The sequence below is a fragment of the Aedes albopictus genome, chromosome 3 (assembly GCF_035046485.1).
Source record: "Aedes albopictus strain Foshan chromosome 3, AalbF5, whole genome shotgun sequence".
Lineage (NCBI taxonomy): Eukaryota > Metazoa > Arthropoda > Insecta > Diptera > Culicidae > Aedes > Aedes albopictus.
Window position 1 is genome coordinate 354,845,963 of NC_085138.1, and position 14,759 is coordinate 354,860,721.

The 14,759-nt window shown below is 40.3% G+C and overlaps 1 protein-coding gene across 3 annotated transcripts in view; it reads left to right on the forward strand.

Annotated features, from left to right (window-relative positions):
• Positions 1-14,599, forward strand: part of LOC109428936 (uncharacterized) — a 265,135-nt gene extending 250,536 nt beyond the window's left edge. For all 3 annotated transcript variants that reach the window (XM_029874950.2, XM_029874951.2, XM_029874948.2), the window contains 2 exons: positions 13,440-13,634; positions 13,707-14,599. In XM_029874950.2, the coding sequence (XP_029730810.2) occupies positions 13,440-13,634; positions 13,707-14,006 (495 nt within the window). In that variant the 3' untranslated portion in view covers positions 14,007-14,599. The remainder of the gene's footprint in view (positions 1-13,439; positions 13,635-13,706) is intronic.
• Positions 14,600-14,759: the final 160 nt, after the last annotated feature.

Below are 14,759 nucleotides of genomic sequence, written 5' to 3' on the forward strand. Positions count from 1 at the left end.
ATTCCCTTACATTTTTAGGGAAATTTTTAGTTAACTCATTGGAATTCAAACTTTTTTAAATTTTTTGAGGTTTTCGTCATGACAAATTGTTCTGAGAGCATACATAAAGAGATTTTAGCAGCATAATGCACCATAACTCAACCTTAGTAGCTGATTTAGCCCCAATTCCCTTATAGCAATAGAATAATATCAGTTGCATAGGTTCTTAATATAACATGAATTAATTTTGATTGATTTTTTTTTATATAGAATTAACATCGAAATGAGCCACCAAGGGCCATTGTCGAATTATTGACGCAACTCTTCGACGGCAGCCAGCAGGATTCCATGATGATTTCTCAACAAACACCTCCTGGTGTTTTTCCTGAAGATACTTCTAAGGGTTTTCAGGAATTTCTTCTATGATTCCTCCTGAAATTTCTTCTGCGATTTAAAAAATGTCAGGGATTACTCAATGATGTTTTTCTGACATTTATCTGGGATTTTCTTTAGGTCTTCTGAAGTTTATTCTAAGATTGTTTTTTTTTTTTCAGAAGCTCGTTCTGGAGTTCTTCCAGCAACTTTTCCTGGGATTTCTCCAAAAGTTCACTCTAATAATGAGTGCTTTTAGGGATTTCTCTAAGAATTATTTTCTGACATTTCTTCTGGAGATCCTTCTGATTATTTTCATGAATTCTCCAGATATTTTTGCGAGATTTTTCTAGAAGTTCCTTTTCAGTGTCCTCAAACAGTTTTTTCTGGGGACAAAAAGTTTCGTCTGCGACTTTTCAAAGAATTCATCCTGAGATTTCTCCTGGAAATGTTTCTGATTTTTTCAGAAATTTCTTATGCGGTTCTTGCCTAAATTTTCTTTGGGATTGTACAAGAAGATACTTCAGGGATTCATCATTTGAATATTCCTCTGAACTTTCTTCTAGTTCCTCAAGTACCCGGGTAGAAGAAAATAACTAACGAAGATCAAATTTTTCCATTAAAAATGTATAGATGAATGGCAAAATTTGTTATTGGTTTGTTAGGAATAAGAGCTAAAAGAACAAAAATAATAACTGACTTGGTACCGGAAAATAATTCAATAATAACTAATTGTGTCTTTATAAGAACAAACCAAGGAGAGAATATATCAAAATTGAGAATAACTGAAGTTATTATCGAGTTATTGAGAACAAAGTAAGAATAAAATAAGTTATTTCAAATAAGATCATCATAATTGTTAATTTTGTTCTTATGATTGAAAAAAAACTGTATTGTAAGTTCTGAAATGTTTTGTCCTTGGTTTATAATAACAAAATAAGATATTATTTACTTTTTTCTGGAACAAAGTGAGTTATTATTTTTTGTTCTTTTAGCTCTTATTCCTAACAAACCAAATTTGCTCTTAATCAATATTCTATTTAAAATAAATTAAATACTAAATTATTCATCAATAACAAAACAAGTTATGATTGCAAACTATGCAATTAGAATGTTATTTCACTTAGGATGCTCAGAATAACTTATTTTGCTATGATTGCATATTTTGTTATTATACAGTTATTTATTGCTATTCAATAATAACTCAGAAATAACAAATTTTGCAATGATAATATTTTTTGTTCTTAGCGAGTTATTTTAAGTGATTTTTAAATAACGTAAGAATGATAGAATGAGATATGATGGCAAAATTTGTTATTATTTTGTCCTTGGTTTGTCCTTCGCCTCTACCCGGGTAGATTCGTCTGAGGCTCCACATTTTTTTATCCTAGAACTCATGGAGATTCCTTTAGGGGTCGTCAAGAAGTTCCTTCTGAGATTCCAGAAAGCAGTCCAGGTGAAATACTAAAAAAAATCCAGGAGTAATTCCAAATAAAACTTCTCCAGGGATTCCAGAAGGAACTCAAATGTAAAAAGTAAGGTCGTGGAAGCTGCTTAGGAAATTCCAGAAATAGTTCCTTGAGAAAGTTCATCTTGAAAGATTCCAGAAGGAACTTTTTGAAGACAATGAAAAGAAATTTTGATTTTATGTGAAATATAAATGAATAGAGGTCACATGATTCAAATGAGCATATATAAGGGTACTCAGGAAGATCATATCTTCTACATGGAGTTGACATAAACCTCAATCATTAAAAAAAAATGAATTCCGATGAGCTAACTAAAATTTTCCTCAAAAATGTAAAGGAATTGGGGCCAAATTAATGATATTGGTTAATGTAATGTTAACCAAAAAGCCCAAAACTGATTTATTTATATAAGACATGCACAATAAGAACAATTCAGTCTTATGAGCATCTCATATTATGCGATGCCAATTGAATATGCCTGGAAAATTCTACGAGAATATCATAATATATGGGAATTGGGGCTAAACACGACCGATAACTTGTTGCCCATGGGGACTCTTATCAATATGGATATTATATCTGAGCATTTTGAAACCGAAAACACATAAAGTTATGCTGAGAAGCTAGAACAACAATCAGAGAACCACAAATATTATACTAATATAAGGGAATTGGTGGCAAAATAGACTACTTAACAATTCCAGAAGATTGATTAATTATGTGAAAACTATAAGTTATCTATGGAACTTAAGAAAATTGGGGCTTAATGAGCTATATGTGTTAAGTAGTTAAGCATAAATTAATTTAGCCACAGAGGACATAAACGAGAAAAACAATTGATTCTCATGAGCAAATAATGTTATACGAAGAAAGTTATATAATAAAAAAACTGTTCGTATCACGTAAATTTCATCATATACGGAAATTGGGGCAAATGGTACCGATAATTTGCAAACATATAGCCCATGGTGACTCATTTCGATGTTTATTCTCTATCGAAACACTTTTCAATCAAGATCATTTTATGTTATTCTAAAAAGCACTGCAATTTATCAGTAAACTACAAATGTTATATTAATATAAGGAAATTGGGGCTAAATGGGTTACATATGCAAACCTTTGGTAATCTATGTTGCTAAGATTTATTTATGCATGCTTTACAAACAATTTGTCATGACGAAAATCTAAAAAAAAAACAAAAAGTTTGATTAACGATGAGCTATATATTAATTTCCTTTCAAATATAAGGGAATTGGGGCCAAATGAGTCATATGAGTTAATGTAACGCAACTAAAAATTCCTAAATCGATTTCTTTATGAAAGACATATACAAAGAGAAGAATTTAGTCTCATGAGCATCGCATATTATGCGTAATAAGTCGAATAAGTCTTGAAAAAATGGTTTTTCTATAGGAATATCATAATATAAGGGAATTGGGGCTTAATGGCTCCGGTAACTTTACAAATGCAGCCCAGGGAGCTACTATCAATTCTTATATTATATCTGAACATTTTAAAATCAGTTTCGCATTAAGTTATGCTAAAAAGCCTTGCAAATAATTAGAAAACTACTAACATTATACTAATATAGGGGAATTGGGGCAAAATGGGGTATTTGAATAATTGATTTTGCTCAAATCTCTTTGTGTAAGCCTTCAAGACATTTTGTCATGATAGACACCTCAAATAATACCAAAAAGTCTGATTTGCGATGCGAAAACTATAAGATTTCTTTGAAATATAAGGGATTTGGGGCTAAATGAGCCCCGTAGAGCAATTTGCCGTCGCGTGCGGTGGCTGAAACCAGTCTCAATCGATTCCCCAGGCTTGTTCCATTCGGAAATGGTTTAGTTCAAAGTTCGAAGCCACTTGCGACAAAAGATATAGAATTCTTTGTCGGTTTTGGTTGGTTCTTGCCCACTGTGACTGCGTTCAATAAGCTGAATTTTTGTGGCATAAGGAAGTCCCAATAAATATTTATCAACAATTGTCGGTGGCCTTAGAATCTTCAACACCGATAAATATTATCAGAATTTTGCTGGGAACTTTCTTGGAAGAAGGTCGCGAAAAGGTTGCATATTTCCTCGGAATTCTCTCGTACCTTGCCATCCAATGACATTTTTGATGAAAAATTGCTCGACTTCAACCTAGTTTTTGCATAATCGGAGAACCTCTTGGGGCACAATTTTACTTCATTCTTTGTTTACCTGTAATACTCTTTAAGTGCAGCCGATACAGCTAAATTCAAATAATCACATTCACTCAAATACTTTTCTAATTTTTTTTTTGCTTATTTGCTTGTTGAACCAGACTGGATTTGTAGAACTATTATTTCAACGTTTCTTTATAAGTGGAACCACTAAATGAATTATTTCCATCAGAATGTAGACCACTACCACACAGTCGAGTCTACGTGCTCGAATTCACCAAATTTAGTTGAAGTAATAAGCTCGGAGTCACACATATTCCGAAGATATTGCCATATAACAATAAGAACGTCGCCACCAGACATTATTTGAGTAAGGATTAAATCGAGATCATCTCTGAATACATCATAACTGTTACCAAAAACTTCTTCACTATTTACACTATCATTCCAACTGATTTTCATACCCAAAACAACCGAGTAGAATGAACTGATTTCAAAGAAGTTTTTGGTATTTTTAGTACATTATTCTTAACAATATTATTTAAAACAAGTGATCTACCAAATAGCTGTGGCTCGTCATTTAAACCCGTCGATGAATTGCCATTATTATTGTTGAAACTAATAATTTCTCTTTGCTAAAAAGAAGTTCTCTAATCCTGTTCAGCTTTATCGGGTTCTACTGGAGTATCGTTGTTTACCTCAAATGGGTCCGTCAATTCTGTTGAAAACACGACTGTTTGCAGTTATTACACCGCATGCTTCGCAGGTTGCAGCTGATGATATACTTGGTGCCATCCGTTCCTCGCTCAAGCCACACAGGGTCAAACTCAAGAAACAACATCAGTTTGACACTAATGAAAATTCGATCGAGTCAAACAAGATGTTTGAGCATTGGTTTCTTTTTGGACAAATATTTGACCCTGTGTACTAGCAGCTTAACGGTCGACAATAACGTGAGCCGCACGCTATGTCCAAAGAGAAGTATTATGACAATCGAATGTACCTCAAATGTTATTTTCTAGGATCGTGATTTTGAACCTCTAGTTTCAGAATCTCAAATTCAGAAAAAAAAGTCATTTTAAGGCCAATTTCGTCCCATCTAAAAATGTGTGAAAAAACCCCAAGATGGACACATTTTCAAAAATATGGTTCAAGCGAAAAAAATTTGAGGTACATTCACTTTTCATAATACTTCTTTTTGGACATAGCGTGAGCCGCGAAATACGAAGACGCATTGTCAGTGGAAGACGTGCCTACTACGGGCTCCAGCAGAAACTGCGGTCAAAAAAGATTCACCCACACCAAATGTACCATGTACAAGACACTAATAAGACCGTTGGAACTCTACGGACACGAGGAGGACCTGCAAGTATTCGGAGTTTTCGTGCGACACTTGCTAAGGCTGATCTTCGATGACTTTAGCTTAAGAAACTTTTATACAGCTAGTTCTACATATTTCTTGGGCAAGCCGGAAGAATACGGTGGGCAGGGCATGTTGCAAGAATGCCTCACAACAACCCTGCAAAGTTGGTGTTTGCTAATCAACCGATTGGACAAGAAGGCGTAGAGCGTAGAAAGCACGATGGGATCGGTGGAGGTGGAGCGTGATCTGGCGTGCGTTTGACGTGACCAACGTTAGAGAGCTGCAGCTGCAAAGCAAGTAGGGGAAGGTGGGGTAATATGCACCCCCTAAGCAAACGTGGCCCTATAGCTAAGATTAAGATGATTTTATGGGTGTCTTGTGTTTTGAAAGTTAGTTTACCTATTTGACTAAGAGACGCCAACTTTTGGTCCGCGTGATAGGGGAAAGAGGGGCATAACGCCCCGGCTAAGCATATGTGGTCATCAACCTCAAATGATGCTTATTTTAAGGTCGTATTCTGCCTTGGAGAGAAGTTTACTCCTATACCTAAGAGACTTAAACTTTTGGCCCGCGTGCCCACAAAATTTCCCATTCAAATAAACAATTCAAAAAAGGGTTACTTTTTAGGTGCCGGGAAAATGCAGGAGGCAAAACGCCTTTTTGGGTGAGGCAAAACGCTCGCTGGCATTTTCCGTTTTGATTTGTTGTGAAATACCAAGGGGCTCCATCGAACTCTTCCCAGCAGCAAATGAAGGAGTAGGAGGCGCGTAGTTGTTTCATGGGTTGATTCCATATAATCAGCGCGCAATGTCTTAATTTCTGTGTGCTGCAAATTATGGAATCTTTTCAAATGTGGAAAATCATCGTTTTTCAGGCTTTTCTTTCGACAATAGCAGCCGTTCTTGGGCTTAACCTGCTCAGTTTGAGTTCTAGTTTGCTTGCATCTAACGGAAATCTCCACAATATTATGAAATCGCCTGAAGGCGTCTTGCCCCCGGGGGGCGTTATGCCCGCAGTTCCCCTATCAATTTTACCGAACCAAATTTACAATTTAAAAAAGTGTTACATTTTGGGTGCTGAAAAACTATTGGGGGCAAAACGCACCTTGAGGTAGGGCAATATGACCTCTGGCATTTTCCGCTTTGAATTCTAATGAAATACCAGGCGGCTCCATCTTACTATTTATGGCAGCAAATAGAAGGTGTAGGAGGCGGATGGTAGTTAATAAGTTGATTCCGTATCATCAGCGCGCAATTGCTTAAATTGCGTGCGCTCCAAATTAGACAATCTTTCCAAATGTGGAAAATCATCGTTTTCCACGCTTTTCATTCGAATTTTCTCTGCATTCTTGGGCTTGCCCGGATCAATTGTTCGTCTAGTTTACTTGCATCGGATGGAACTTCACTTATATAATGATATAGCGAGAGAGCGTTTTGCCCTGGGGGTGCGTATTACCCCAGGTTACCCTATTATGGTGGCGAATTATTGATTCAGTGTTATCATGAATGTTGTTAGTTCATTGCTTCTCAAATGTTTGACCCCATGTACTCGGGGCCTGTCAAAAAATAAGCATTAGAGAGAGGTTTTCAAATACAGGGTGCGGCAGGAAAAAATGCGAAAAGTTCAAGGCACTATTACACGCTAAATATGGGATATATATGACTATTTTTTCATGACAGTGTATCAGTCAATGTCTATATTCTAGCACTGAAAAATAAAAATGAACACATTTGATGTTTAACATGTGATAATGTAGGCCTAATAAACGGATATCAATAAACTGCGCGCCCAATGGTCATAAAACAAAATGACTATAACAGTAACAAAATTAGCTCAAATTCGATGAACAACCAGACCACACTGATCCAGAGCCATGTAGTTTCACATAGCAGATGAAATAAGTACATATATTTGATGATATTGTAGAGAAAATCAAAAATTTTGTTTTATCAGATGCGAAATTTAGCCACCTGTGCGATTTTCTGCGGTTTTAAAATTCTGTTTGTCTTCATCTTCAGGCGCCGCCCTGTAAAGGTTAGTGACCAAAATGGGAAATTTTTTAATTAACTTTTCAGAAAACTAGCCTATTATAGATCATGGAACGTTGAAACATAGATTGGTTAATGTCAAATGGACGAAAATAAGGTTTGAAGTTGAAAAACACTTTCGCATTTTTTCCTGCCGCATACTGTATGTTCTTTGCATGATCATATGCAGGCACGCGCCTCTCAAACAGTTCTACACAGTGAAAATATCAACAATCACTGTGGGTATGATGTGTCATTAGCATAAATTTCGCAAATAGCACCACTTCTCGGGTTGAGTGAATAACGAGAAGCTTATGCTAAGCTACAATAGCCACTCTCCTGGAGTCTGGCACAATTATCCAGTTGATCTCTATTGAACGAGATGGATAATGACACACAACAACTACGTCGGCAGCACCAGCATGACAACCCAGAATGGATTATGATGATGACTGTGACTACCGATTCCAGAAGGAAGGCATTTGCATAAACCGGAGCTACTGACCTCCATCCATACATGCTGCGCTTACTCAGTAAGTCACCAAGTCAGTAGTGCGGTCGGTCGATCGGTCGCTGCTGCTAAACTGCTAATGTGTGCTGCACGCCCGGAAAGGCAAAGAAAAAACAATTAGAATATAATAATTTAACGGTTTCGCACCTCACCCTCAATCCGCTCACAGCTGTGCCATTCCTGAACATGGGGTATGATGACGATTTGGCGCTTTCGACTTATGTCTACGTCTAGGTATGGTAGGAATGCGATGATGGTGTGTTCAATGAACTGTTTGTTTGATTGTTTGCTTGCTGTGTGGCTCGCTACCGACGACGAGAGTGGCCAATTTTAACGGTTTCAATGCCCGATTAGAGACCCCCTAATCGACGGATAATATGGGCTTTCCAATGTGGTTTTGGCGGGGCTACGATTGGTGAGATTTATAGAGAGAATGCGTTAGGTTAAAAGCGTTGCCGTTTTGTTGGCACTCCGCACATTGGAATGTGTAAATTGGCGAAAGTTCAACGTGATCTTTTGTATGATTTGTTAAACATGACGATTTTTATTCTTTAAACCCCTTTGGGCTAAAGGGGTCACATATGAGAATGGACAACTCGGCACGTTCATCATGTCGTGATCCTTCATTTTCGGTTGTATTTTTTTTACATTAATGTCAATAAATTTTAATGTTGCTATCCAAAGATTTTCCACTGCTGTTCTCAAGTTATCTCTAATCAGATGTATTAACGCCTATTTAGATTGAAGGAAGAACACATTTAGTAATTTTTGTGTGGTATTGTAAATTTGACTTATTTTCTTCTATATGGGTAAAAATTGCAACCCGGTATAACTTAATTCGCCGTGAGAAAATATTACATTTTATAACGTCGTATTAAGTATCAATATATTGTTGATAAACGTTGAAAAATTCATTCAATTTGGTTCACTGGTTTCCGAGATATGACAGTTCAAAAATTAGTTGTCCAAATAATAGTGTTTTACCCGAACGGTTCTAACTTTTTGAAACATTATTCAATCCAGCCCAAATTTGTACCAATAATGCACATATAGGGTAAGGGAGGTATTTTGGACCCCTATAGGAAGTGGATAAACATTTTAGCGCAAAAAGAATGATTTTATTACAAAACATGGATAATTTCAGTAGGCATTACTTAGAGCAACATGTGTTCTGTCGAAAAAGGCCAACCAGAACTCAAAATTGTTGTTGTAAAAGAAATATCAAAATTCCTGAAGGATCTCGGGCTTCTATTTTGGACCACCTGACTTTAATTTGGACCATCAAGTCCATCAATCGCAAAAAATTAATCATACATACATTTATTTGTTCCACATCATTAAGACAAGACATAATCAACAATAGTACGCCACAATACTCGGTTTGTGGCTGCCGCTCTCCATCCTCGGTCACGCCCAATGCTCGCCAAGTCACGCTCCACCTGGTCCGCCCATCGTGCTCTCTGCGCTCCACGCCTTCTTGTGCCAACCGGATCCGTTGCAAACACCAGCTTTGCAGGGTTGTTGTCCGGCATTCTTGCAACATGCCCTGCCCACCGTATCCTTCCGGCTTTGGCCACCTTCTGGATGCTGGGTTCGCCGTAAAGTGCAGCGAGCTCGTGGTTCATCCTTCTCCGCCACACACCGTTCTCCTGCACACCGCCGAAGATCGTTCTTAGCACGCGTCGCTCGAAAACTCCGAGTGCTTGTAGGTCCTCCTCGAGCATGGTCCATGTCTCGTGCCAGTAGAGGATTACCGGTCTTATTAACGTTTTGTACATGGTGCATTTGGTGCGTGGGTGAATCTTTTTCGACCGCAGTTTCTTCTGGAGCCCGTAGTAGGCCCGACTTCCGCTGATGATGCGCCTCCGAATTTCACGGCTCACGTTGTTGTCAGCCGTCAGTAAGGATCCGAGGTAGACGAATTCCTCCACCACCTCGAAAGTATCCCCGTCTATCGTAACATTACTACCCAGACAGATCCGGTCGTGTTCGGTTCCGCCTACCAGCATGTACTTTGTTTTTGAGGCATTCACCACCAGTCCGGCCTTTGCTGCTTCGCGTTTCAGGCGAGTGTACAGTTCTGTCACCGTTCCAAATGTTCTAGCGATAATGTCCATGTCGTCCGCAAAGCACACAAATTGACCGGATTTTGTGAAAATCGTTCCCCGACTGTTGAGCCCGGCTCGTCGCATCACACCTTCCAGCGCGATGTTGAAGAGTAGACATGAGAGTCCGTCACCTTGTCGCAGTCCCCGGCGAGATACGAATGAACTGGATAGTTCACCCGAAACCCTTACGCAGTTTTGCACACCGTCCATCGTTGCTTTAATCAGTCTAGTCAGCTTCCCAGGAAAGCCGTTTTCGTCCATGATTCTCCATAGCTTTGCGCGGTCGATACTATCGTATGCCGCTTTGAAGTCGGTGCGTTGGGACCTGGTATTCACGGCATTTCTGGAGGATTTGCCGTACGGTAAAGATCTGGCCCGTTGTCGACCGGCCGTCGATGAAGCCGGCTTGATAACTTCCCACGAACTCATTTGTTTTAGGTGACAGACGACGGAAGATGATCTGGGATAGCACTTTGTAGGCAGCATTCAAAATAGTGATCGCCCTGAAGTTCTCACATTCCAAATGGTCGCCTTTCTTGTGAATGGGGCAGATTACCCCTTCCTTCCACTCCTCCGGTAGCTGTTCGGTTTCCCAGATCCTGACTATCAGCCGATGCAGACAGGTGGCCAACTTTTCTGGGCCCATCTTGATGAGTTCAGCTGCGATACCATCCTTACCAGCTGCTTTGTTGGTTTTGAGCTGGTGAATGGCATCCTTAACTTCCCTCAGCGTGGGAGTTGGTTCATTTCCGTCCTCCGCTGCACTGGCGTCGTCGTTCCTTCCGTTGCCGTGGGCTCCCGTGCCTACGTTCTCCACGCCGTTCAGGTGCTGATCGAAGTGCTGCTTCCACCTTTCGATCACCTCACGTCCGTCCGTCAAGAGGCCTCCGTCTTTATCCCTGCATATTTCGGCTCGCGGCACGAAGCCGATGCGGGATGCGTTGAGTTTCTGATAGAACTTCCGTGTTTCTTGGGAACGGCACAGCAGTTCCATTTCTTCACACTCCGCTTCTTCCAGGCGGCGCTTTTTCTCCCGAAAGAGGCGGGTCTGCTGTTTCCGCTTCTGTTTGTAACGTTCCACGTTCTGTCGAGTCCCTTGCTGCAGCATTACCGTCCTCGCTGCGTTCTTCTCCTCCAAAACCGTTCTGCACTCTTCGTCGAACCATTCGTTTCGTCGATTCCGTTCCACGTACCCGATGGTGCTCTCGGCTGCGTCGTTGATGGCTGCTTTCAATGTACTCCAGCAGTCCTCTAGAGGGGCCTCATCGAGCTCGCCCTCGTCTGGCAACGCGGCTTCGAGATTCTGCGCGTATGCTGAGGCGACATCCGGTTGCTTCAGTCGCTCTAGGTTGTACCGTGGCGGTCGCCGGTACCGTACATTGTTGATGACGGAGAGTTTTGGGCGCAGTTTGACCATCACCAGATAGTGGTCGGAGTCGATATTGGCGCCACGATAGGTCCTGACGTCGATAATGTCGGAGAAGTGCCGTCCGTCAATCAGAACGTGGTCGATTTGAGATTCCGTCTGCTGTGGTGATCTCCAGGTGTAACGATAAGGGAGGCTGTGTTGGAAAAAGGTGCTACGTATGGCCATATTTTTGGAGGCGGCGAAATCAATGAGTCGTAGGCCGTTTTCGTTCGTTTGCTGGTGGGCGCTAAACTTACCAATCGTCGGTCTGAATTCCTCCTCCTGGCCTACCTGAGCGTTCAAGTCTCCTATGATGATCTTGACGTCGTGGCTTGGGCAGCGGTCGTACTCGCGTTCGAGCTGCGCGTAAAATGTGTCCTTGTCATCATCAGTACTTCCGGAGTGTGGGCTGTGCACGTTTATTATGCTGAAGTTGAAGAATCGGCCCTTGACCCTCAACCTGCACATTCTTTCGTCGATCGGCCACCAACCGATCACGCGCCTCTGCATATCACCCATCACGATGAAAGCTGTTCCCAGCTCGCGTGTGTTGCCGCAGCTCTGGTAGATGGTATGATTACCTCTAAACGTTCGCACCATGGATCCTGTCCAACACACCTCCTGCAGCGCTACGATGCCGAACCCGCGGTCCTTCAGTAGATCGGCGAGTATGCGGGTGCTCCCAATGAAGTTGAGAGATCGGCAGTTCCACGTACCGAGTTTCCAATCGCAAGTCCTTTTTGTTCGCTGGGGTCGTTGCCGTTGGTCTCGGTTCGTATTATTCTGTTGCTCATTTTCAGTTACAATGGTTTTTTACGGCTGGCTCGTAGGGCCTGACACCAACCCCCTACTTTCCGGAGGATCATAGTGCACAGTTGAGCTTAGAGTCCTTCCCTGGCACTCGGACGTAGATCAGCCGCCCCTAACATGGGGATCAGACGCTGTTGTGAGCCGCTCCTCCTGGAGAACAGACGCTCAGGTTTGCCGAAGCAAACCCCCCCTTCCCTGTCAGCCTACGACCAAAGGTCCCACCGGGGTTGGTTACCCGATCTTCCCTAAGGTTGCTCATAGTTTCCGGCCGGTACCGCGTGGAGGTAGGGATAGGAGTTGCTGGGCAGAGGCTAGTGGATCACAATGGGATCTGAATTGCGCAGCATACCCAGCCTTTACCGTGCCAAAAAATTAATCAATCGAGCTCAAATTTGTACCAATAATGATGCACATATACCTAATATGTTGACAAACAGTCAAAATTTGAGATTTTTCGATGCACTCTATAAAAAGTTACAGCATGTTGTTTTTTTTTTTTTTGTGGGAGAAAAAAAGTTGTCTATTCCAAACATTTTGGCCATCCCGTGTATAAGAGATAAATATCAATATGGGTTTTTCGGCAAAGTTGTTTAAAATTAAATGCTTTTCAACTTTGTAGAACATTTTATTGCTTATAAGGAAACAATTAAAAGTTGACATCGTGATCTTGAGAACAATTTGTATCACCCTAATTTCTCATTATTGAAAAAAAAAGGTTTTAAAAAATATGAAGAAACTTGCCTGAAGACAGCACATAGCGAAAACTAAAAGTTTGAGCGTATTTTTTTTTTCAGTTAAATGTGGCTCTCAGATCATTGTGCAAAGGCTTAATTTCCTTATCAGGGGAGAAAAAAAATGTGCACACTTCCAACTAAGAGCAATGTAATCAAATTTATACATCATCCGCCGTCATGAATCTTTCCGCACTTTTTTAGGTTCCAGGAACATTAGGCACTGTGTATAAACTACGTAGACTCATTTTTGGCCATTTCAAAAACCTAAAACGAATGATATACTATGCAAAAATAGTCATTGATAAAGATAGCTCCCAGTTATTAACGTGGAAGTGCTCACACAATAAAACACACAAAAAGCAAAAAGTAGACTGGGGACATTTCACCAAAAAAAAAGAAGACAAAGTACTAAAAATGTATTTACATTAATGTACATCGATACTCTCGAATTAAAAAAAAATAAAACAAATGATCTCATGAACATATCTTCACTTTCTTTCTGATTCTAGATTTCCGATTGCTCACAAAAAACTTCAGTATCAGTCAATGGTCTATCGAAGCCCACTTCTGTAACGTTCATCAAGGTACCAGACACTCAGCAGAATCCAGATGACAGAGAAGATGATTTCGACGAGGAGGAGATCGAAGAAAGCAAATTCTGCACCCTACCACGAAGTGGCCCCAATGCATTTACAATTCGACAGGTAACATATTCTGAGATTACGATTGACTCTTTAAAAATCCCAAATCGTCATATTTCTTGCACCCATCTCCAGGCACGGTTCGTCAAAGGGAACGGCGCCAAAGCCCTGGGCTTTTCGATAGTCGGCGGAAAGGATTCCCCGAAAGGCTCGATGGGCATCTACGTGAAAACCATTTACCCCAATGGACAAGCGGCCGAGAAGGGAACCCTCCAGGAGGGTGACGAAATCCTCTCGGTCAACGGGAAAGCATTCCAGGGACTGTCCCACCAGGAGGCAATCGACGTGTTCAAATCGATCAAAACCGGCGACGTGGTCATTCTGCTCGGCCGGAGAAATAACCGACGGAAGTTGGATACGCCTTCGCCGCAGTGAATGGGACTTTTCCCTCGGTGTTTGAAATGCTTAGTGGAATGTTTATTTTTACGAAATAAGGATTTCGAATAACATATGCAATTGTTAGCTCGGTAAGATTTACACGCGCAAATTTAAAATCGAATCTAAAAATATAGATCACGGCAGCTCGAACCAAATTGAAAATTCAAATAATCTACCATCTTTTTTCTTACCAATGTCGAATAAGTACGCAGACATAACTAGTCCAAGATTCTTTATATAAAAAAAAATGATGATTGTAGAAATATAACGAACACAAACAGAGCTTTCATTGAGGAGACAGAATATACCAATTCACTTAAATACAGTTAGTGTTTAACCATACCAAAGGAATGTCATCAAATGAATGCTTAACCGAATGAACAAAAATTTGTACGATTATATGAGTTTCCAGAAGAAAATATATTTGCTTTTTCTGTTGAATACGTTGCTTTTGTCTGTCCAGGTCAAATTACGCGGACCGGAACGAACCCCGTAGTAGTAACCGTCTTTTGAATTTATTTGCAGTTATTTACACCATCGTTCTTCGTACCATTAAGTCATGCGAATATACATAATCTATGAAGAGTAAACTTAACTGTTAAGTTATTTTCTAAATAGAAAGAAAGAAATCCTGAATTACTGATCGCCAGATATTTCGCATCTTAACCCATATAGTAGAAAAAATAGCCACAGAATGTCAATGTCGTGAGTGTTCGTGTGACCAACATCTAGTTTGCCACGCCCTTACAG